Source organism: Trachypithecus francoisi, unplaced genomic scaffold, assembly GCF_009764315.1.
Source record: "Trachypithecus francoisi isolate TF-2019V2 unplaced genomic scaffold, Tfra_2.0 Lachesis_group5, whole genome shotgun sequence".
Classification (NCBI taxonomy): domain Eukaryota; kingdom Metazoa; phylum Chordata; class Mammalia; order Primates; family Cercopithecidae; genus Trachypithecus; species Trachypithecus francoisi.
Window position 1 is genome coordinate 60766462 of NW_022681470.1, and position 25732 is coordinate 60792193.

At 43.0% G+C, this 25732-nt stretch overlaps 1 protein-coding gene across 1 annotated transcript; it reads left to right on the forward strand.

Moving 5' to 3' along the window:
• Positions 1–6179: 6179 nt before the first annotated feature.
• SNRPE (small nuclear ribonucleoprotein polypeptide E) lies at positions 6180–14390 on the forward strand. Its single transcript, XM_033196912.1, has 5 exons — positions 6180–6326; positions 6802–6828; positions 8293–8355; positions 9657–9735; positions 14164–14390. Exons 1-5 carry the CDS (start codon positions 6273–6275, stop codon positions 14217–14219), a joined length of 279 nt encoding a protein of 92 aa, XP_033052803.1. The 5' UTR covers positions 6180–6272; the 3' UTR covers positions 14220–14390.
• Positions 14391–25732: the final 11342 nt, after the last annotated feature.

The following is a 25732-nucleotide window of genomic DNA, read 5'->3' on the forward strand; positions in this document are numbered from 1 at the left end:
CAGAGCCACCACGCCCAGCCAACAATTCTGCAGTTCTGTAAAGTATTTGATTGCTTTGAATTTGGCTGTAGCAACAGGAAATACATGGTCTCCAGTTGTAACTGCTTTTAATAGGTAACACTTTTAAACTAGCCAACATTTATTGAGTACTTACTGTGTATCTTTAATTCACATACTCATTTTGACACTAAATTCTACAGGACATTAAAGATGACTATTCCCCCACTGTAGTTTCAGGGTCAGTGTGTTTATATATTATGTGCCATTGGGTTTGATTAGTAGAGCTTTTCAAGAGTGTTTTTAAAATCTTGATTTTGTGAAGCTGCTCAATAAATCTTTGAAAGTTCCTACAACCAAATGCAGACATTTAACTGCATTAATAATTAAGACTCCAAACTGCAATTTATTTTGAATTTGCAAAATGATGTTAAGGGGCATGAGCACAATTAAAATCCTTGACCATTCTCTTAACACTGTACAATAAAGTGGGCAAAAAATAAGTGATGACCCTAAATAAGAACAGCAACCTAGAATTTAATTTTACATTAAAAAAAGTAATTTTGGCTGGGCGCAGTGGCTCATGCCTGTAATCTCAGCGCTTTGGGAGGCCAAGTTGGGTGGATCACCTAAGGTCAGAAGTTTGAGACCAGCCTGGCCAACATGGCAAAACCCCATCTTTACTAAAAATACAAAAAAACAGCCAGATGGGGTGGCACGCACCTGTAATCCTAGCTACTTGGGAGACTGAGGCAGGAGAATTGTGTGAACCTGGAAGGTGGAAGTTGCAGTGAACCGAGATGCCAAGATCAATCACACCACTGCACTCCAGCCTGAGCAACAGGGCAAGAGTCCATCTCAAAAAAATAATAATAATTTATATTTACTGAGAGGGTCTGTTACTACAGTTATTTATATTTGGTTGGATTTAACTGTTAAAAACGTTGCAGAGTCTGAATCTATGGCATGGCAGAGAATAGTTAATCACAGCCATTCAGCAAGTTGTGAAGCTTCTGATTGGGGTGAAAGAAACTTCAAGCTGAGAGGAAGAATGTTCTGAAATATTTGGGAGGTTTGGCAGACTCCTTGCTCAGGGGTATGTTTATTTAGGCCAGTGGTTCTCAAGCCCACTTTGCAGATACCTTAAAGATACCTTAAAGGTAGTTGTAATAACAAAAGGAAACAAATGTTTCATCTTACTTTCCATTATCTGTATCTCAGGTGTTCTTCCAGAGATACTTGAGCCACGTGTAAGGCAGTACACTTCCATACAGTATCATGCGCAAAACACATGACATTTTGAACCCTGCCTCTTTTATTAAAATTTCAAATGTATTTAGAATTAAAGTATAATAAACTCCACATAGTCACCCAGTTTCCGCAATTACGGATTCATGGCCAATCCTCTTCTTTACCATACTAACTATCCATCACCCCCATTCTGACCTACTTGGCTGGGCTGAGGGTGAGGCAAGCAAGGTACTTAGGCACAATTTAAGGAGGCACTCACTTTTCAAGGCTTGTATTTGCACACGTGATTGTGATTCCTACAATTATGCTAAATCCTTAGACTTGCCTTATCTGAGATATGGTCCTGCTGCCTCCCCTGAGTTATTTTGAAGTGAATCTCAAGCACATTATACCTTCCTTTTTTTCTCATCATGTATATTGGATATCATTTCATACCGTGGCACAGAGAACTTTAATCTTAGTAACAGTTGCATAGAATTACACCCTATGAAGATGCAGTAATTTATAGTAGTCCCTATTGATAGACATTTAGGTTGCTTCCCATCTGGGTATTTTAAACAATGTTGTGATGATTACATTATACCACACATGTAGGTTTGTATGGAGGATAAGTACCTAGAAATAGAGCTTAATAATTTACAGTACCACTATTTTTTCATCATTGCCAAACTAATAAGGGAAATAGCACTTCAGTGTAGTTTGGTTTGCCTTTCTCTTTCTTTTCTTTTATGACAACATTCTGAATGTAACCTTTCTCTTATGAGTGAAGCTGGGCGTCTTTTCATGTTTAAAGAACTTTCCTATTTCCTTTGCTACAAACTGATTGCTCACATCCATTGCCAATTTTAATTTTGGGTGTTTTTTTTTTTTTTTTTTTTTTTTTTTTGAGATGGAGTCTCGCTGTCGCCCAGGCTGGAGTGCAGTGGTGCGATCTCCACTCACTGCAACCTCCACCTCCTGGGTTCAAGCAATTCTTGTGCCTCAGCCTCCTGAGTAGCTGGGATTACAGGTGCCTGCCACTATGCCTGGTTAATTTTTGTATTTTTAGTAGAGATGGGGTTTCACCATGTTGGCCAGGCTGGTCTTGAACTCCTGACCTCAGGTAATCCGCCGGTCTCAGCCTCCCAAAGTGCTGGGATTACAAGAGTGAGCTACAGTGCCCGGCCCAGGCATGGCTTTTAAAGGTGCTGGTAGAGCAGCCGGGTGCGGTAGTTCACACCTGTAATCCCAGCACTTTGAGAGGCCAAGGCGGGTGGATCAAGAGGTCAGGCGATCAAGACCATCCTGGCCAACATGGTGAAACTCCGTCTCTACTAAAAATACAAAAATCAGCTAGACGTGCTGGCACGTACCTGTAATCCCAGCTACGGGAGGCTGAAATAGGGGAATCGCTTGAAGCCAGGAATCGGAGGTTGCAGCGAGCCAAGATTGCACCACTGAACTCCACCCTGGCGACAGAGTGAGACTCCATCTCAAAAAAAGAAAAAAAAGTGCTGGTAGCTTCAGCCTTGCTTTGCTAGACCCCTAATTCCCCATATAAGAAAGTATACTACCCTTCTAGAGAAACCATGTGGTGAGAGCTGAGACTACATAGAGATAGGGACCCAGCTAAGGCCAGTTTTCCAAAGATACACACCAAAGCCTTAGATGTGTCTTGTGGAGCAGAAGAATCACCCAGCTGAGAACCTGCCCAAATTCCTGACCAATGAAGTCATGAATTATAACAAAATGGTGGTGGTTTTAAGCTACTAAGTTTTGGAATATTTCTTACACATCATTAAAGAACCAGAATAGCATTCTTTTTCAGGAACTCTACATATTAGTAAAATTAGTCATTTTCCAGATGTAATGCAAACGTATTTTTCCCAGATGTTTTGGCTTTGTTTTCACTTTTTAGTCACGCAAAATTTTATTTTTATGTAGTTGCATTTATTCCTTTTTTCCCCAAAAACCAGCTAGAGCATATAATTGAGGAAAAGATACAGTTTTTAAGAACAAGAGAGATGAAATATCTAAGGTTGAACTTAAATCACAAGGTCTATATGAAGAAAACCAAAAACTTTTGAAAGATTCAAAGGAAAGTTTGAACAAATAAGAAGACATCATGTACTTGGATTTAAAAAAGTAATCCTGGCCGGCTTCAGCTAACACGTGTAATCCTAGCACTTTGGGAGGCAGAGGCAAGATCACTTGAGGCCGGGAGTTCAAGACCAGCCTGGCCAACATGGCAGAACCCCGTCTCTACTAAAAATACAAAAAGTTAGCCAGGTGTGGTGGTGCATACCTGTGGTCTGAGTTATTCCAGAGACTGAGGTCGGAGGATCGCTTGAGCCCTGGTGGAGAGAGAGGTTGCAGTGAGCGAGATTGCACCACTGCACGTCAGCCTGTGCCACATCAGAAGATCCTGTCTAAAAAAAAAGAGGGGGAGGGTAGTGGGGAAAAATAAACATGCTATCTTGAAGTCAGACAACGTGACACTCTATTGGGTTTGGATGGGGGAATTTTTTTTAAAGACTGGTTCTCACTATATTGCCCACGCTGGAGTGCAGTGGCTATTTATAGGTGCCATTACAGCTCACTGCACTCTTGAACTGCTAGGCTCAAGCAGTCCTACTACCTCAGGCTCCCCTAGTACTTGGGAAAACAGGCCATGCCACCAAACCCAGCTAGGCAATCTTTTTTTTTTTTTTTTCTTTTTGACAGGCCCTGGCTCTGTTGCCCAGGCTGGAGTGCAGTGGCCTGATCTCTGCTCACTGCAACCTCTGCCTCCTGGGTTCAAGAGATTCTCCTACGTCAGCCTCCAGAGTAGCTGGGATTACAAGCACGCACCATCAGGCTCGACTAATTTTTAAATTTGTTTGCAGAGCCAAGGTCTGATCATGTTGCTCAGGCTGGTGTTGAACTCCTGGGCTCAAACAAGCCTCCTGCCTCTGCCTCTCAAAATGCTGGGATTACAGGCATGAACTAGCGCACATGGCTGAATTTTTTTTTTTTTGAGATGAAGTCTCACTCTGTCACCCAGGCTGGAGTGCAGTGGCATGATCTCGGCTCACTGCAACCTCAGCCTCCCAGATTCAAGCAATTCTCCTGCCTCAGCCTCCTGAGTAGATGGGACTACAGGTGCCCGCCACTACGCCTGGCTAATTTTTGTATTTTTAATAGAGACAGGGTTTCACCATATTGGCCAGACTGGTCTCGAACTCCTGACCTTGTGATCCGCCCGCCTCAGCCTCCCAAAGTGCTGGGATTTACAGGCATGAGCCACTATGCCCAGCCCCGGCTGAAATTTTTTAAAGGAAATAGTTATCCCATGCATTTGCTAGCTTTGTGTAGTTTATTTATTTATTCTTATTTATTTTTTTGAGACGGAGTCTCGCTCTGTCGCCAAGGCTGAAGTACAGTGGCATGATCTCGGCTCACTGCAACCTCTGCCTCCCGGGCTCAAGCGATTCTCCTGTCTCAGTCTCCCAAGTAGCTGGGATTACAGGCGTGTGCTACCATGCATGGCTAATTTTTGTATTTGTAGTAGAGACAAGATTTCACCATGTTGCCCAGGCTGGTCTCGAACTCCTGACCTCAGATGATCCACCTGCCTCGGCCTCCCAAAATGCTGGGATTACATGCATGAGCCTGGCCGCTTTGCGTAGTTTAAAAATCACTTTCAACTCAACCCCTTTCTGAGGTCGTCATTACTATTATCCCCACTAAACAGAAGCCCTCAGAAAAGCTAATTTTGATTCTGCCATTTGCCTTAATCCGTGTTCCCTTAAGGCAAGTCCTTTCAAAAGTCTAAACTTCAGTTTCCTCCTCTATAACATGTGTATGCCAATTAAATGAACTCTCTGCCAGGCCACAAGCCATGACACAATGGAAAGGTAGGTGGCCTTTGGGGTCAGGCACACCTACGAATTCCAGCTCCTCCACTTAGTAGCTGTGTTATCCAGGGAAGAACATGTTCTGACACTGGCTGACGCCTGTGTGCACACATAGACAATTCTTTCATTGAATCTTCAAGCCCCTGAGTAAAGTTAATCTTTAATCTCCGTTTTGAAAACTAAGCCAAGACACGGTGAGGCTAATTTATCCTTTGTCACCCAACTCTAAAAGAGCTGGATTTGCGCCCAGCATGTGGATTTCAGCGTCTTCATGGTAAATCGCCACCCTCAGCTGCCACCTGAACAGTAACTCGCTCCACGAAGTGGCTGAGCTGAATCCGTAACTGGAGCAAACCAGCCGTCTGGCTTTGGAATGCAGACCGCCCCTGGCCGACTGCCAGAGGTGGGAGGCCTGAAGTTTGGGCTTCTTGCCGCCCTGCCCTTTCCACCACAACGCTGCTATCAAGCCTAAACTTTTAGGAAAGGCACGAAATTAGCTCACTTTACACACACAGATACACAGTGGGACGATTTTGGCTTTTTAAGCTAACTCAGAAAATGGAGATACGGGCCGGGCGCGGTGTCTCACGCTTGTAATCCCAGCACTTTGGGAGGCCGAGGCGGGCGGATCTTGAGGTCAGGAGATCGAGACCATCCTGGCCAACATAGTGAAACCCCCGTCTCTACCAAAACCACAAAAAATTAGTCGGACGTGGTGGCACGTGCCTGTAGTCCCAGCTACTCGGGAGGCTGAGGCAGGAGAATCGCTTGAACCCGGGAGGCGGAGGTTTCAGTGAGCTGAGATCGCGCCACTGCACTCTAGCCTGGGCGACAGAGCGAGACTTCGTCTCAAAAAAAAAAAAAAAAGGAAAAAGAAAAGAAATTGGAGACACGGCAACCGAAGGCACCTCCTCCCGCCTGCCTCCAGGTGGCGCTATAGGACCGGTCCACCTTCCACAGCGCAGCCGCCTCAGTTTGGCCTCCCTCGGAGGCCATGCAGCGAAGAAACGTGACTTCGTGGCTAGAGGGGCATTTCCTAGGCACCGCCCTTGTCGCGGCGTGACCTTCACATACTTCCGCTTCCGGTTCTTTATTCCGGAAATTGCTCTCAGAGGCTGCGTGAGGTTGTGCTCTTTGTGAAATTTCACCATGGCGTACCGTGGCCAGGGCCAGAAAGTACAGAAGGTTATGGTGCAGCCCATCGTATCCTACGCAGGATGTTAGGACTGGGAGGTTCGGGCCAGAATACGGGGTGCGAAGGCGCAGACTGAGAGCCGGCCTGGGGTAGCGGAGTACGAATCCACATCCCATGAGCCCCCGGGGCGACCAAGACTGGAAGAAAGCGCGGGTAGTTAAAGAACCGTGATGGTGGGGAGGTGGTCTTGGGTGGACCCCTGCCGTGGGGAATGCAGGAATGGAGGCGGCGAAAGGAGGGAAGAGAACTTTAGGTGCGGAGTGAAAACGGGAGTTAAAGGTTTCGGGAAACTCCAGGGGAATGAAAGTGGAAGAGCTGTTCTTTAATCTTTAGAAGACCCCTAATGAATGCCCAATTTGTTTGCGTAAGCACCAGGCCTCGCGTTCAGTATACCAAGGTGAGACGGGCACAGGGTTGTCCAGTTGTTTCAGGAAGCAGAGTCTATGCTGCTTTTGTATTTTTTCCTTAGCCACTGTGGTGCAGAACCTCATCTTCAGATACTTACAAAATGTACGTAAGTTGCTTTTTTTGTAACTACTTTTTAAATAAGAGATGAACTGATTTAGTGTTTTGTGTTAACCTGAGCAATCGCTGTGTTCTAGAATTTAAAAATAGATGTAACTGGAGATTGGAGGGTAATCGAGGGGAAGGAGTACTGAGAAAGCACTAATGTGGTGAAGTGGTGTGTATCCATGCCACTTCCCAACATGCAAAGAATTGTATTATTACTTTGCAAGATCAAAAATACTTTTTAATTCCAAAAAGTATTATCAGCAGACTTGAGCATGGTATTTGGGCATCAGTAGTTTTGTTAGTAGTGATTATGCCTAGAACGTTGGAACCTCTCCCCTTTAGGATGAAACATTGGAAGAAAAACCCAACCAACTTAAACCATGTCAAGAGGTGGTGTTTAATACCTGTTGGAAAACTTAAAGACGGAAAAAGAAAGAAGGGGTAGCTTCAGAGGAATTTGGTGGCAGCTACTTTCCTTTGGGGGAAACTTTAGCAACTTAAATTTTATAATGTGACAACACAACTGAAAAACACTAATTTCGGGTGATAATAATTTTTAACCACCTGAATTGAGGGCTCCTGTCCTGGTTGTTAGGTGTGTGACATGAGAAAGCTTTGTTTTGAAACTGGATTTTGCTGCAGGAGATAAGCCCTTGGTCATTAGAAATTGCTGCTTTGTGCTATGCTGTCAAAAACTTTCACTCTTAAATAGATTGAAACCAGAAGCAGTAAGAAATATCGAGTCCCAAGATCACAGGAAAATTAAGTTATGTAGTTCCAATATAGAACTTATTAAATGAAAATTCTCTTTGAGATTATTATTACTGGTGAATAATTCTTAGATATGGGCTAATTAGTTAAAACTCTTGACTTACATTCATTACAGTTTTTTTTAGGAGCCATATTTCTCTTGTCGTTTGACCAAAATGGTTAGGTTTTGTATACTTCAATTTTGGGAGGAGGGCGGGGGAGGGGGCAAGATCTTGCTTAATGTTGCGCAGGCTAATCTTGAACACCTGGCCGCAAAGCGAATTATTCTGCTTTGGCATCCCAAAGTACTGGAATTACGGGTGTGAATCGAGGAAGCTGGCCTGTTTTTCTTTTTTTTTTCTTTTCTTTTTTTTTTTTTTTTTTAAGACGGAGTCTCACTCTGTCGCCCAGGCTGGAGTGTAGTGGCGCAATCTCGGCTCACGGCAATCTCCGCCTCCCGGGTTCAAGTGATTCCCCTGCTTCAGCCTCTTGATAACTGGTACTACAGGCGTGTGCTACCACGCCCAGCTAAATTTTTTTGTATTTTTAGTAGAGATGGGGCTTCACCATGTTAGCCAGGATGCTCTCTATCTCTTGACCTTGTGATCCAACCTGCCTGGGCCTCCCCAAGTGCTGGGATTGCAGGCGTGAGTCGCTGTGCCCGGCCCTATTTTTCTTTTTTTAACGTTTCCACTTTTATGATTATTTCAGAGATCGCGGATTCAGGTGTGGCTCTACGAGCAAGTGAATATGCGGATAGAAGGCTGTATCATTGTGAGTATCCAGGCAATTTTATCTCATAGCAGTTTGGTCATAGGAAAAGATTTCTCAGAAAGTGACTAGCCAGAACAGTGTATAAAAAGTGAAAGATCCAAGCTAAGCACAAGGTTTTCGGGGGCTGCTATTTAGCCTTTTTTCATTGCTGATAGGTAAGGATTGGTTAATTTTTAATAGGGAAAATTAACTTTTAATTCATTTTCTTTCGTCTGTCTGTGTTGAGAAGAAAATTTGTATTTTATTTTTGAGAAAGGGCCTTGTTCTGTTGCTTAGGCTGGAGTGCAGTGGCACAGTCATGGCTCGTTGTGGCCTCAACCTCCTGGGCTCAAGCAGTCCTCCTGCCTCAGCCTTCCAAGTAGCTAGGACCACAATCGTGCACCATCACAGCCTGCTAAATTTTTATTTTTTATGGAGACGAGGTCTCACTATGTTGCCCAGGCTGGTCTCCTGGGCTCAGGTGATTCTCCCACCTCAGCCTCTCAAAGTCTTGGGATTACAGGCATGAGCCACGACGCCTGGCTGAAAATTAACTTTTAAAAATTATTTGAAAAAAATATATATTTGAGCAACGATGTTAGTATGGAGACAGGGGACAGAAGAAAGGAAATTAGGGAGGGTGGGGACTAATGGAATTATTTGTTGTGGGTTAGGTGATACCTGAATAGAGCTCAGTGGGGTTAAATAGGGATAGCAGGCTACCCTAAGTGATGTTTTTTTTTAAGTTAGGGTCTTGCTCTGTCACCCAGGTGCTGTCATAGCTCACTACAATCTTGAACTCCTTGGCTCAAGTGATTCTTCCACCTCAGCCTCTAGTAGCTGGGACTATCGGCATACACCACCATGTCCAGCTAATTTTTAAATATTTTCCTGGGCACGGTGGCTCACATCTGTAATCCTAGCACTTTGGGACGCCGAGCATGATGAATCACTTTAGCTCCAGAGTTCGAGACCAGCCTGGGCAACATGGTGAAACCCTGTTTCTACCAGAAATACGGAAAGTAGCCAGGCATGGTGGTGCGCCCTGTAGTCCCAGTTACTTGGTGGGGCTGAGGCAGCAGAATTGCTTCAACCCAGGAGGTAGAGCTGCAGTGAGCCGAGGTCACACCACTGCATTCTAGCCTGGGAGACAAAGTGAGATCCTTTCTCAAAAAAAAAAAAAGACTTTGAGTGGAAGGTGGAGTGCGGGGCTTGAGATGAGTGAATCTTTGAAGTTGGATTTTTTATCTGCATAGGTATACTCATTTAAAATGGGTTGGATGTGATTTTCTTCGACGATGACAGTTTGTTTATTTTTCTAGGGTTTTGATGAATATATGAACCTTGTATTAGATGATGCAGAAGAGATTCATTCTAAAACAAAGTCAAGAAAACAACTGGGTAAGGATATAAGTGGTCTTACAGAATTCTAGAAATGTTGTATTCACTTGCAGAATTCAGTGACCTGCAACTCAGTTCATGTTTGAATTTACTTTACATTTGAGAAGTTATTATTCAGAGTAGTGGTACACTTTTGAAATTATTCTCTACCACTCACTTCTCACCACATTCCATTTTGGCTTCTCTGCCCAGAGAGCTCTCACCAAGGGAACCAAAGACTAGTGGTGTTAATCTAATGATCAGTACTAATCCTCATTTTAATTAAACTCTCAACAGCATTTGGCACTGTTGGCCACTCCCTCCTTAAAGCGCTTTGTTCCCTTGTCTGAGTGGGGAGGGGAACCCAAGTAGATTTTTCTATTTCCTCATTTGACAATAATTAACACAGAAGACTTCTGTGACCAGATGTGTGGGCGTATTTCCCCACACACCAAGCAAGCAGTCAGTTCGGCAGTGGACGTCAGCTCAGACTCGTCAAGTTCAGTTCAGTTCTAACACTGTCTACCTGGAGATAGTGTTAATTCCCAGAGGTTGAGGGCTCAATCCCCAAGATTGGCTTCCCTGCCCCTCGATGCTCCACCAGATGCCAATTGTCAGCTCCAGATTGTTTTACCTGTCCTTCTTACTGACTGGCTGTAAACTGGGTCCCATGACCCCTCCTTTGGTTTAATTAATTTGCTAGAGCAGCTCACAGAACTCAGGGAAACACTTATATTTACTGGTTTATTATAAAGGATATTACAAAGAATACAGATGAAGAGATGCCCAGGGCAAGGCATATAGGAAGGGAGGCGAAGCTTTTGTGCCCTCTACAAGCTCACCGCTCTCTGGGAACCTCCATATGTTGAGCTGTCAGAAACCCATTGTTTTCAGTTTTTATGTAAGCTTCATTATGTAGGCCTGACTGAATAAATTGGCCATTGGTGATCACCTTAACCTTCAGCTCCTCTCCTCCCTGGGTTGGAGGGTGGGGCTGAAAGTCTGACCTCACTAATGCCTTGGTCCTTTCAGTGAGCAGCTCCAATGCTGAAACTTTGCAGGGGCTGCTGGCCGTCAGTCAATCATTAGCATACAAAAAGGCAACACCTTAGAGATTCTAAGAATTTTAGGAGTTGTATGGGATTGAAGACCAAATAAATATTTTGCAGTATCACACCTTGGCTCTACGATACTATATTTGGGTTTTTATTTTTCATTTCTGGCTATTTTTCAGACTTGTATGTTCATTCTTTGGGACTCAGTCACTAAATGAGTTGCTCCAGGCTTGGTTCTAGGCCCTCCTGTCATTCAGTATCGTCTCCCTAGGCACTGGAGTACAGCTTCAATTACCATCTATGTATATTGCCTCCCAAATTTGGGACTCCCAAGTCTGAGCCTAATCACCATTTCTACTTGAATGTTTCAAAGGCTTCTTAAAGTCAGCATATCAGAAAGCAAACTCAATTCCAACTCACACTGTTTAGAGCTATTGTATTATTATTTCCCGCCTTATTGAATGGCACTAGTTTCCAATTCAGCTTACTAATTGATTTCTCTGCAGCTACCTCCAGTTTGCTTTCCAGGCCTCAGTCATCTTTTAAAAACACCAATCTGAACATGTCATCCCTTTGCTTGAAATTCTTCAGTGACTTCCTGTTGCTCTTAGGATAAAAAAAATCTAATGATTCTGCAAATCTAATGATATTCATGATCTAGTCTTATCTCCCTCTGCTCATCTCATATCACTGTGCCTTACTTTCTGAGCTTTAGCAACACTTGCCTTATTTCAGTTCTTTGAATCTGCACATTTGCCCAACCATTAATCTTTGTATATGATATTCCTTGTGTCTTTAGATCAAATATCAGTTCTTTTAAGACAGTGGTCCCCAACCATTTTGGCACCAGAGACCAGTTTTGTGGAAGACAGTTTTTCTATGGACCGGAGTGTGGGGGATGGTTTTCAGATGATTCAAGCACATTACATTTGTGGTGCACTTTATTTCTATTATTATTACATTGTAATATTTAATGAAATAATGATACAACTCACTATCATGTAGAATCAGCGTGAGCCCTGAGCTTATTTTCCCACAACTAGACAGTCTTATCTGGGGTTGATGGGAGACAGTGACAGATCATCAGGCATTAGGTTCTCATAAGGAGTGTGCAACCCAGATCCCTCTATGCCCTGTTCACAATAGGTTTCGTGCTCCTATGATAATCTAAGGCCTCCACTGATCTGACAGGAGGCAGAGCCCAGGCAGGAATACTAGTGATGTGGAGTGGCTGTAAATACGGATGAAGCTCCGCCACCTTGCCCACTGCTCACTTCTTGCTGTGTGACCTGGTTTCTAACAGGGACCAGGACTGGTACTGGTCTGTGGCCCAGGGGTTAGGAAGCCCTATTCTAAAAAGTTCAGAGTTTAATTTGATTTTGCTGGGGATGGGGGCGGCAGGGTTATGTGCTCCCTGAGTTTGTAGTAAAACATTTATTATTGAAATTATTTTATTAATGTCTCTCCTGTTATGAGATGCTTCACCGTAAGTGCATGAATCATGCCTTTTTTGATCCCTAGTGTGCTCAGTACCTAACTCAATGCCTGGCGCATAATAGAAACTCAAAATTACTTGAACAATGAATGGTATTTCTTTCTTTTGTTTTTGGAGACGGAGTCTCACTCTGTTGCCCAGGCTGGAATGTAATGATGCGATCTTGGCTCACTGCAACCTCCGCCTCCCGGATTTAAGCAATTCTGCTGCCTCAGACTCCCGAGTAGCTGGGACTACAGGCGTGCACCACCGCACCTGGCCGATTTTTTTGTGTTTTAGTAGAGATGGGGTTTCGCTGTGTTGCCCAGGCTGGTCTCTAACTTCTGAGCTCAGGCAGTCCACCTGCCTTGGCCTCCCAAATGCTGGGATTACATGTGTGAGCCACTAAGCCTGGCAGTGAATGGTATTTCTTAACCCAGTTAATGAATGGTCTTAGGATTCATGGTTTCAAGACACACTGAATCATTTCTATTAACATCCCATTCACTTGAGGTTTATTTAGGCATTTTGTCTTCATTTGTTAAATGCTCACTAATACTTTTATCAGTGGTGGGTTTCAGGTGGTCTCTTTTTCAGACCCTCAGGATTCTCATGAACCTATAACTAGATATGTGGAAAGTAGATTCTGAGAAGCAGTATGGTGTTTCGCTAGCTTCTTCCTGCTTATACTATTTTTATGAAAACCTGGGTTTTTTAGATTTATTATTTTTTTTTTTTGGAGACGGAGTCTTGCTTTGTCTCCCAGGCTTGAGTGCCATGGCACAATCTCGGCTCACTGGAACCTCCACCTCATGGGTTCAAGCGATTTTCCTGCCTCAGCCTCCTAAGTAACTGGGATTACAGGTGCATGTCGCCACACTTGGCTGATTTTTTGTGTTTTAGTAGAAGACAGGGTTTCACCGTGTTGTCCAGGCTGGTCTCAAACTCCTAAGCTCAGGCATTCCGCCCACCTTGGCCTCCCAAAGTGTTGGGATTATAGGCGTGAGCCACCATGCCCAGCTGGGTTTTTCAGATTTTAAGATGTCTTGCCAGGAAGGGCAAGCTTAGCCTCACCGAGGTCATATTATTTATAAATTATTTACCAACTGTTGAATTCTCATGGTAGTATTCATCCTGTAGAATAGAATAGTATTAATACCTGCAGAAGCCTGGGAAAGTAGAACAGTTTAATTGCTGTTGGAGTTGATCAACATGTCTCAAACTGTTCTGCCAGTGAACACCAGTGTTCCTGAAGATGTTTATAGATTTCTCAGAAAAGTATTGTCTTAAATAACCTTAGGAAAGTTTGGGTAAAACTTAAATAGGTTTGTTTATTGTGGGGTGGAGTTTTGTTTGTTGGTTTCTTTTTTTGATACGGAGTTTCGCTCTTGTTGCCCAGGCTGGCATGCAGTGGTGCGATCTCGGCTCACTGCAACCACCGCCTCCCAGGTTCAAGCGATTCTCCTGCTCAGCCTCGCAAGTAGCTGGGATTACAGGCACACGCCACCATGCCCAACTAATTTTGTATTTTTAGTAGAGATAGGGTGGAATCTTTAATATACTAACAGCTTTAAGAATGGAGTTATAATATGCTGTATTTCCCAAACTTGACATACGACTCATTTCCAAACTTTTACAAACTCAGCATTGGGAAATGTTGTATGAGGCCTATTGAGTTGACTTATTTCATAGAAATGATACTTGTCATGAAATATCATCTACCTTTGTTAGTTTGTTGAAAAGGTAAGTGTATTCTAATGGACCCAGAAAGCATTTCACTATATGGACACTTGAAAATGTTTACATGTTTTTATAAGAAAGCATTTTCAAAATATTGTTCAAAAACTGGATATAAAATTCTGAGTAAAACATCTGTGTGTGTGGCTATTAAATAGCCGTTTGTTGTTTTTTGTGTTGCAGGTCGGATCATGCTGAAAGGAGATAATATTACTCTGCTACAAAGTGTCTCCAACTAGAAATGATCAATGAAGTGAGAAATTGTTGAGAAGAATACAGTTTGTTTTCAGATGTCCTTTGTCCAATATGAACATTTATTCATATCGTTTTGATTAGCCTTGTGTTATACAAGATGGCAATAAATGCTGTGGGATTGTTTGTATTAAAAAATTTACATTGCTTCTTCCTATTCATCAGTAGAGAGTTTTTACACACTAACACCATTCGTTGTTGGTATTTACTTTAGTTTTCTGAAGGGTGGCAGTTGCCTTGAGCACTTGGTATTCGCAGAGCTTGGACCTGTAGATTTTGAGGCAGATTAGAAATTCTGCCTGACAGGTAAGCTTCCAGTATTGGGAGGTGGAGAAGGGGAGGGTTCACAAAAATAAATTGGGGTTATTGCACTAATAAATGTCTTCATCACTTCCGGTTCTAGATGCTGGAATACCAGAGTTTCTAACCTAAATAGGTTGGGTACGTTATTTAATTGGGTCAGTATTGCTCAACACTGAGTCACTGTGAGGTCTTTGTGAATTTTATCACTAAGATCAGAATGTGAAAAGTATTTGGGTATAGGCAAAGAATGGAGTGCCTTTCAAGTACTTTAAAAATGAGTTAAGAGTTTACAGGAAAGAGACTGAGATTGGTAATCTGAAAAGGACCACAAGCACAGCTGGTAGGTAAATTGTTAGGCAGAATAATGGTATATTAGAGAAACACACCTGTCTCTTATTCTTATCTCTTAAGAATTTTGGTTCTTCCCCCAGTGATTTCTGGTTGAATTCTTATGTGGGCAGGTTTCCCTTCCCCCAGTATCGCACATGGTTCTAGTTAGAATTCTGTTAGATAGATAATGAGCATATGCTGTTAGCTAGACACAGTGTTGAATCAATACAGTGAAACAGACTGGTAAACAGGTAGTTTTAATGCCTCATCCTAAGTACTACTTAAATTGGATCTTGAAAGGTGAATAAGGCCTGCCTTAAGTTCTGCTAAAGGCAATGCTGTTATTAAGGATGGGTGAGGAAGGACCAAGAAGTCTGGCTCCTACTTTTCTACATGCCTGTGAAGGAGACTGTAGTTTCAGTTCATGAAACTGAATAAAAGAAATCCTTTCTGAGATAGAGGAGATTTGTAGGTGAATGCAGAAGTGTATCCAGCTTTGAACCGTGCATTCCATCTATATTCCTCCTGTCTGAACTCATGCTCTTTTGATTATATTTTGAAATAAAGGGCTGCATTAGTTCTTTTAACATTTGAGTTTGAAATTAATTAAACTGATCACAACATGCAAAGAAAACATTGGGCAGCAGAGGGAGTTACAGCCCTGAGACTGCTTCAGCCCTGCTGGTGAAAAGATTGAGTTGAAGCTTTTTCAGAGCAGAGCAAAGACCTCCCTGCAGCTTTCTTGGCACCAGAATAGCTGGGAAGAAGGATAAAAGCCCAGAGGAGTATAATCTCTAAGAAAACCTGCTGGCTGCCTTTTCCATTTCCCTGTGTGGCCTTTCTGACCTGGCTGCCCTGTGGAAGCAGAGCTGTGCCTGCTGTGGCTTATTCTGAATGGATCAAGACATGGAAGGTTCTATTTTTGACAGAGCACATGATGATAGTGAGAATTAAGGTACAGTGAACTCTTACAATTGAGGTCTGTATTTAGAAATCCCTGCTTGCTTTCCTGCTCTACTGGAGCCTGTGGTGTTTGCTTTTTAAGTTGTACTTTTCCACCATCTCTAGATCGTTTCTTCCAACCAGAATTTACGGGAGGCGTTGCTCTCTGCCTCATTAAGGTTACTAAAACATCCTGCTGGAAGCTGCTCTTGTTGATAGCCCTGGGTTATGTCACCTTTTCTAGAACGGCTGTTGGTTGCTGAGGGGGTCGTGATAGACACCCCTAACCCTCATAGCATTCTTGAAGTGGGGGTGGGAGGAATAGAGAATCAGGCTCTGAAAGAAAAGTGCTGATGGTGGGCCTAGTGTTCAATTAGTAGCAGGTAGGGAGAAGGAAAAGTTTGACAATAATAGGATATTGTGCTTTGGGGTACCAACTCTTGTCATATCACACTTGTCAACAGTTTCAGGATTAGAGAGTGTACGTCTAATTTGGATTAAGGCATTATGGGCCGGAAAGTGTCATGGTGGGGTAAGCCTAGTAGCATCTCAGGTTAACTGGGTAACACAGGCATTTTCCTTAACTATCTACTGATGCGTGCTTTTGTGAGGAAATGCTTGTTTGAACTTTATTGTTGAGACAGAGTCTTGCTCTGTTGCCCAGGCTGGAGTGTAGTGGCACAATCATAGTTGACTGTGACCTTGACCTCCTGGGCTCAAGCGATTCTCCCACTTCAGCCCCCTGAGTAGCTGGGACCACAGGCACACACCACCAAGCCTGGCAATTTTTTTTTTTAAATGGCAGAGGTAGTGGAGGCTTTATTTTGGGGGGAAAAAATTGTTTTATAGCTGGAGTCATGGACCAGGGGGGTACCCCAGGCAATAAACTCTCTCCATGAGTAGGTTGAGGGCTAGGACTGAGCTTCACTTAGGCGAGGCTATATTCACTCCTGTTCCCTATACTCCCTTGCACAGTGGCCTCTTCCACTGGCTCTGGGGCATCCACAGGAAGGGATGGGCTGGGAGGGGCTGCCATGGCCCTTTACTTGGACATCAGGACTCGGACACTAGCTTCCCATCTTGCATCTCTATTTTCTTCACAACCATAGCACTGGAGGAACCCTGGAGAAGCTGGTGCGGCTAGAGGAGCTAGAGCCCCTGCCAGAGTCAAAGCTGGAACCTAGCCATAGCTGAGGCCAGGGCTTGTGAGGCCCCATAGGTCAAGCTCAGTGTCACTGGTGGTCTTTATATATATACTTACGTTCTACATCCCAGACTCCAGCCTGCTCTTGTTGCCCTCCAGCAGCTTCATGTAGGGGGCAGCCTCTGTGTCTGGGGCCAGCTTGACATTCCTCAGCTCGTGGTACGCCAGCTTGGGGGTGATATCTTTTAAAAAAAAAAAAAGTTATTTTCAAATATTTATTTTTTTTAGACTGGGTTATAAGACTGGTTAATTTTTGTATTTTTGGTAGAGAGGGAACTTCGCTATGTTGCCCAGGCTGGTCTCAAACTCCTGGCCTCAAACAATCTATCTGCCTTGGCCTCCCAAAGTACTGGGATTAACAGATGTGAGCCACTGCACCCAGCTGCATTGCTGTGCTTAATGGAGGCTCCCCATGCTGCTTGGCGTTCGTGATGGCAGCCTCCAGGGAAGTCTTCTGGCCTTTGAGGCTTTCAGTCTCAGCCTGGAGTCGGCTGATACTCTGGTTCATCTCAGAGATTTTCATCTTTGTGTGACACATCATCCTCATGCTTCCCAGCCAGTCTGCAGTTCCTCATACTTGATCTGGTATATGTTTTCAGCCTCCGCCCAGATGCGGTTGGCAATCTTGTACTGGTCTTTGACCTCAGTGATGATGCTGTCTGTGTCCACGGAGTGGCTGTTGTCCATAGACAGAACCACAGATGTGTCCAAGATCTGGGACTGCAGCTCCTGGATCTCCTCTTCATACAGCTGCCTGATGAAGTTGATCTCATTAGTCAGCCCTTCCATGCAAGACTCCAGCTCTACATTGTTCATGTAAGCTTTATCCATAAACTTCTTGAAGACAAATTCATTGTCCATCTGTGTACACTTACTGATCTCATCCTCACGCTTATTCTTGAAGTCCTCCAGCAGCCCCTCCATGTTGCCAAGCTCTGACTCCAGCTTCAGCTGCTCCTGGCCCAGAATGTACAGCTGCTGCTGAAGGTTGTTGATACAGCTCTCGAGCACGTTGTCCATGTTGCTCTGCGCTGTCTGCTGCTTCTGCTGGAGACTACACTTGCTCTCCAGCATCTTGTTCTGCTGCTCCAGGAGCTGTATCGTGTCAGTGATGGAGGCAGACTTACTGATAAGGGTCTTGATCTGCTCTTTCTCCTGGGTACACGTGGCCTGGGTGTTGGGTTACACCTCCAGCTTGAGGGGGCTCAGCAGGCTCTGGTTCACCATGATGGCTGTGATGCTCCCCATTACCACTGGCCCCGCTATAGCCTCCACTCAGACCCGGGCCGGCACCCAGACCACCCCAGAAGCACTGCTGCTACCCACTTGGGAGAGCCTTGAGGAGCTAATGTGGGCACTGGGCCTACTTATGTAGAAGCAGCTGCTGAAGACTCAGGGACCAGAGATGGATACCTTGTAGGACTTCTGGGTCACCCTGGTGAACATGGTAGGGGCAAGAGTGGAGGCAGATGGTCCAAACCAGGCAGAGATTTGAGAGGGAATAGAGAAGCTACATCTAGTCTAATTTTTAATTTTTTTTTGCCCAGGCTAGTCTCCAACTCCTGAGGTCAAGCAATCCTGCTTCGGCCTCCCAAAGTTCTGGGATTACAGGTGTGAGCCACTGCACTCTGCAAAACTTTATTTTTAAGGTAGCTTGAGGACTTAAGTCTGTTAGTTCCTGGAGATTAACTTAAAAGTTATATCCAATGAAATTATTAAAAATTAAAAAATGTTAGTACATTTTTATGATCAAAATCCAAACAGTATAGAAATAGAAATAGAAAAAAAATTGCTCCTTTTCCTACTAGTGTTCTCCTTAGATGACCACTGTTAAAAGAGTTAGATGCTTATTCTAAACTTCATGCTAATAGGTATAGATTTTTTTGTTTATCATTTTGGTATTTTATTCCTTTTTAAAAAATTGTTTTTAGGTTGAGTGCAGTGGCTTACACCTGTAATCCCAGCACTTTGGGAGGCTGAGGCAGGAGGACCACATGAGCTTAGGAGTTGTAGACCAGCCTGGGCAACATGTTGAGACCCCATTTATTTTTTCTTTTTTTCTTTTTTTTTTTGAGACCGAGTTTTGCTCTTGTTGCCCAGGCTGGAGTGCAATGGCAAGATCTCGGCTCACCACAGCCTCTACCTCCAAGGTTGAAGCAATTCTCCTGCCTCAGCCTCCCAAGTAGCTGGGATTACAGGCATGTGCCACCATGCCTGGCTAAATTTTTTTGTAATTTTAGTAGAGACGGGGTTTCTCCGTGTTGGTCAGGCTGGTCTCGAACTCCCGACCTCAGGTGATCCACCACTTCAGCCTCCTAAAGTACTGGGATTACAGTTGTGAGCCACCGTGCCTGGCCTGTGAGACCCCATTTCTATAAAAAATAAATTTTAAAAAAGCCAGTTATGGCTCTGGTCCCAGCTACTTCAGAGGTTGAGACAGGAGGATTACTTGTGCCCAGGAGGTTGAGAGAGGCTACAGTGAGCTAGGTTTATGTCACTGCATTCCAGCCTGGGTGACAGAGTGAGACCCTGTCTCAGAAGAATAAAAAATTGTTTTGAATTGTGGTAAAATACACATATATTTACCATCTTAACCATTTTTAAGTGTGCAGTTTGGTAGTGTTAAGTATATTCACATTGTGCAGCCAATCTCCAGAACTTTTCTTCCTGCAGGACTGAAACTCTGTACCTATTAACTCTACATTTTCCCTAATGCCCTGGCAATCACCATTCTTCTTCCTTTCTGTCTCTATTATATTTTCTGTTCTAAGTACTTCATATAATAGAATCATGCAGTATTTGTCTCTTTGTGACTGGCTTATTTTATTTAGCATAATGTCCTCAAGCTTCATTCATGTTGTAGAAAATGTCAAAATTTAGAAAATGTAGAAAAATTTTTTTTCCGTCTTTTTGGGGGGACATGGGATGAAGACGGAGTCTCGCTCCATCACCCAGACTGGAGTGCAGCGATGCAATCTCGGTTCATTGCAACTTCCACCTCCCAGGTTCAAGTGATTCTTGTGCCTCAGCCTCCTGTGTGCTTGGACTACAGGTGTGTGCCACCACACCTGGCTCATTTTTTTGTATATTTAATAAAGACAAGGTTTCACTGTGTTAGCCAGGCTGATCTTGGAACTCCTGGCCTCAGGTGATCCACCTGCCTCAGCCTTCCAAGTGCTGGGATTACAGGCATGAGCCACCATGGCCAGCCTCTTTCTTTCTTTGTTAGGCTGAATAATATTCCATTGTATCCACATTTCACATTTTGTTTATTTGTCCATTGATGGACCATCTGGATTGCTTCCATCTTTGCCTATGGTGAATAATATTGCTATGACCATGGCAATGTCTCTTTGAGAACATGCTTTCAGTTCTTTTGGATATATACCTAGATACAGAATTACTAGATCATATGGTAATTTTGTTTTTAAATTTTTGAGGAAGCACCCTACTATTTTTCATGGCAGCTTCACCATTTCACATTTTCACTAGCAGTGGATAAGGGTTCCAGTTTTTCCATATTTTTGTCAACACTTTCCTGGTTGTTTCGATAGCCACCTTTCTAATGGGTATGAAATGGTATCACTGTGGTTTTGATTTGTATTTCCCTAACAATTATTGATGTTAAGCATCTTTTCATGTGTTTATTGGCTATTCAGATGGAGAAATGTCTATTCAAATCCCATTTTTAAACAGGTTATTTAGTTTTTTTGTTGTTGAGTTGTAGGAGTTCTTTGTATATTTGGGATATTAATCTCGTATCAGATCTGTGATGTTTTCTCCCATTCCATAGGTTGCTTCTTTTCCCTCCATTGATTGGGTCCTTTGGTGCAAAGAAGGTTTTTAATTTTGATGTTCATTTTATCTATTTTTACCTTTATTGCCTTTTTGGTGTCTTAGGTGTTTTTACTTTGGAGAGGGTTTCTTTTCTTTTTTTCTTCTTTTTACATTTGAGTATCCCAAATCCAAAATCTGACATACTCCAAAATCTGAAGTTTTTTGAGAGCCTACATAACGCTCCAAGGAAATGCTCATTGGAGAATTTTGGATTTTGGGTTTTCAGATTTGGGATGATTAATGGGTAGGTATAATGCAAATATTTCAAAATCTGAAAAAACCTAAAGTCTGAAACACTTCTGGTCCCAAACATTTTGGGTAAAGGATACTCAAACTGTATTTTTTATTATAAGTAGACAGTTTATACTGGTACTTTTTTTTTTTTTTTGAGACAGTCTCGCTCTTGCCCAGACCAGAGTGCAGTGGCATGATCTCAGCTCACTGCAACCTCCACCCCCTGGGTTCAAGTGATTCTCATGTCTCAGCCTCCCTAGTAGCTGAGATTACAGGCGCCCAGCTAATTTTTATATTTTTATTAGAGATGGGGTTTCGCCATGTTGGCCAGGCTGGTTTCAAACTCCTGACCTCAAGTGATCTGCCCGCCTCAGCCTCCCAAAGTGCTGGGATTACAGGCATGAGCCATCGCACCTGGCCTTGAAATAGTACTCATTTATGGAACACAAAGTGATATTACATTTATGAATACAATTTAAAATAATTAAATCAAGCCAATTAACATATTCATTACTTCAAACCCTTTTTTTGTGGTGAGAACATTTGAAAGTTAGCAATTTTGGAATGTTCAATACACTGTTATGAACTACATTTGTAATGATGTATGATAGGTATCAAAGACTTGCTTATTTCTCTGTCTCCTATCTTTTTGTTTGTTTGTTTGTTTGTTTGTTTGAAACAGTCTCACTCTGTCGCCCAGGCTAGAGTGCAGTGGCACGATCTCAGCTCACTGCAACCTCCGCCTCCCGGGTTCAAGTGATTCTTCTGCCTCAGCCTCCCGAGTAGCTGGGATTACAGGCGTGCAGCACCACACCCAGCTAATTTTTGTATTTTTAGTAGAGACAGGGTTTCGCCATGTTGGCCAGGCTGGTCTCAAAGCCCTGATCTCGAGTAATCCCCCTGCCTTGGCCTTCCAAAGTGCTGGGATTATAGGGCTGAGCCACTGCGCACAGCTCTCTGACATCTTTTTAAAGAGACCAGTTCTCACTGTGTTACCCACTGTGCCTGGCTTAACTGAGATTTTGTACCCATTTACTGTTACCACACCATTCTGCTCACTCTCCAGCCTTTGTAACCACTGTTCTCAGCCTCTATGCGTTCAATGGTTTTAAATTTCACTTGGGAGAATTTGTCTTCCTGTGCCTGGCTTATTTTTTCTCACATAATGTTCTCCAATTCCTTCACATTGTTTCAAATAGCAGAATTTCCTTTTTTTAAGGCTGAGTATTATTTCATCATGTATATATAACACATTTTCTTTATCTATTAATCTGTTGTTTGTTTGTTTGAGACAGGGTCTTAACTCTGTTGCCAAGGCTGTAGTGCAGTGGCATGACCACAACTAACTGCAGCCTCAAACTCCTGGCCTCAGATGTTGCTTCTACCTCAGCCTTCTGAGTAGCTGGGACTACAGGTGTGTACCCCCACACCCGGCTAATTTTTTTGTATTTTTTATAGATACAGGGTTTCGCCATGTTGCCCAGGCTGGTCTTGCAAACTCCTGGGATTAAGCCATCCTCCTGCCTTGGCCTCCCAAAATGTTGGGATTAGAGGTGTGAGCCACTGCCCCAGCCATTGATTCATCTGTTGATGAGGACTTAGGTTGATTCCATAACTTGGCTGTTGTGAATAGTGTTGCAATCAACATGGGAGTGTGGATGTCTTTGACAAACTGACTTCAGATCTCCATATAGTTTTTCATAATGGCTCTTCTAATTTACATTACCACCAATGATATATAAGTTTTCTGTTTTCTCCACATCTTCTCCAACACTTATCTTTTTTTGATAATAGCCATTCTGGCAAGTGTGAGATATATCTCATTGTGGTTTTAATTTGTGTTTCCCAAATGGTTAGCAATGTTGTACATTTTTTCTTTTTTTTTGATATGGGGTCTCACTTTGTCACTCATGCTGAAGTGCAGTGGTGCCACCTTGGCTCACTGCAGCCTCGACCTCCTGGGGTCAAGTGGTTCTCCTGCTTCAGCCCTGAACAGGCAGTCTAGCTGTGTCATTATCTCCACTGTTCCTTGTGAGGTACGACCAGGTTGGGCTTCTTGAGAAGCACTTCAGAATGCTAGGGAAGCGGTGTGTCTGCCTTCAGTTCTCTTTTCTTCTGTAGAAACCATGGTTCCAAGGAAATTCTCTCCCTCTGGTGGTGTGCTAGCTTGGGGAAGGGGTGGCATGGCGAAGTGAGGCTGTATTTCCCTACCCCTCTAATTCCATTTTCATTCAGTCCTTTGGACCACACGTGTTTTAGGCTTGTTTCCAAAGAATGGGGTTTTCAAAAAGATATTTTAGTCTGTGGATAGTTGCTAGTTGAACTTTCTGGAGGTGTCAGGGACTGGAGTCTGAGACTTCCTATTCTGCCATCTCGCTGGATGTCACTACCCACATTTTTACTCTTTATACACACATACTGTCTGCAGCTTGACTCTTGCCAGTAAAACTTGGACATAATTCCATGTTAAATAGCTGTGACATTCTCCATTGTATGCTCTCCCAATTTAAGTAATCAGCCCCATTTTTATAGATATTCTAGGGTCTTTCCAATTTTTTGCTGTTATAAAGAGTTCTTGTACATCTTTATACCTGTTTGTGTCTACCTACATGATTCTGTGAGATAAATTGTTACAAGTGGAATTGCTAAATCAAAGGATATGTATATTTTAAAAAATTCTGTAGGTACTTCTAAATTGCCTTCTAAAGAACATATAGAAAATTGTTTTCCTTATACCAGCCAATCATCAGGCAGCAGTTTCAATAAAAATGAAAGGCTCAGTCAGGGGCCATGGCTCAGACCAGGAGTCCCTCTCTTCAGTACTTTATAATCTTAGAAGGGGATCATGTGTCCAATGAAGAATTGTTAAATGCTAAATCATTGAAAAAGTTGGCAGTTGAAGTGGTAATCTTGGACTGTATGGGGGAATACAAATGAAGAAGTGATGCAACTGATTTTACTCAGTAAACCGGTAGATATTACTCCCTCCTCTAATTAAGAAAATAATTTGGCTGGACACAGTGGCTCATGCCTGTAATCCCAGCACTTTGGGAGGCTGAGACAAGTGGATCACGAAGTCAGGAGTTCCATACCAGCCTAACCAACGTGGTGAAACCCCGTCTCCTAAAAATACAAAAATTAGCTGGGCATGGTGGTGGGCGCCTGTAATCCCAGCTACTTAGGAGGCTGAGGCAGGAGAATTGCTTGAACCAACCCAGGAGGCAGAGGTTGCAGTTGCAGTAAGCCGAGATCACACCACCATTGCACTCTAGCCTGGGTGACAGAGCGAGACTCTGTCTCAGAAAAGAAAAGAAAATAAAATAATTCCTAGGAAAGATGATCTGGATCTTCATTTCATGTCCATAGAAACTACTGTCTCTGGAGTGCTAAGAGATTAGCTGTGTCCCCAGGGCCATCCTGAGATAAAGGTGTTTTGCTAGGCAGGGAAATTGTACAGGGGAACTGGGAGGAAAGAACAAATGAATATCTCTTCCTGATGAACTGATTGCTAAATCAGAAATATGGTAGACAGTAGGAATGGAATGGGGGAAGTATTTTCTTTAGAAAAGCCGACTTCTTTAGATCCTGAACTTGATAGTGGACTCAGTTTTTGAGTAGTTTTCACCATTCTTGGCTTTTATTGGATATTATTATATGCTAGGCACAATGAAGAATATAAAATTCAGTCTGTTTTTGGAGTTTTGGTGGCACAGTATGGTATAGAGGGAAAGATGACATGGAGACATTTAAACCCAGTCCAACATACGTGGGTTTAAATCTCAACTTTATAATTACCCATACCTCTCAACCTCAGTTTCATAGGGTTGTTGGAATAACTTGAGATAATACGTATAAAGTACTTTATCAGGCTGCAAAAATACTTGGAAAGTATTTGTTACAAATGAAAATGATTTATAGTTTAAATGATTTATCTAGGAATATGTGTGGGGAAAAGGTAAACTCAAGCTTCTGTTCCACATGGAGCAAGACAAGAAATTACAATTTTGAGGATCAGTTTTGTTTATTTAGTCAAACATATTAAGGTATAATTTATAGGTACCAAAACTCATGCTTTTTACGTGTATACTTTGATGATTTCTGGCAAGTGTATACAGTCATGTAACCGTTATCACAGTCAAAATATACAATATTTCTATGATCTCAGATGTTGCCCTAGGCCCCTTTACAGTCAACCTGTCTCACCCACAGCTCCTAGTAACCACTGATCTGATTTCCGACTCTATAGTATTATATTTTTCCAAATGTTATGTAAATGAAATATTATAATATATAGTCTTTTGTATCTAACTTCATAGAATGTGTTTTTTTGTTTATTTGTTTGTTTGTTTGTTTTACAGAGTCTCACTCTGTTGCCCAGGCTGGAGTACAGTGGTGCAATCTTGGCTCACTGCAACCTCCGCCTCCCAGGTTCAAGCAGTTTTCCTGTCTCTGCCTCCCAAGTATCTGGGATTACAGGCACACACCACCATGCTCAGCTAGTTTTTTTGTATTTTTAGTAGAGACAGGGTTTCACCATATTGGCCAAGCTGGTCTTGTACTCCTGACCTCTGCCTCCTGAGTAGCTGAGATCACAGGCACATGCCACCACATCAGGCTGATTTTTGTATTTTTAGTAGAGATGGGGGTTTC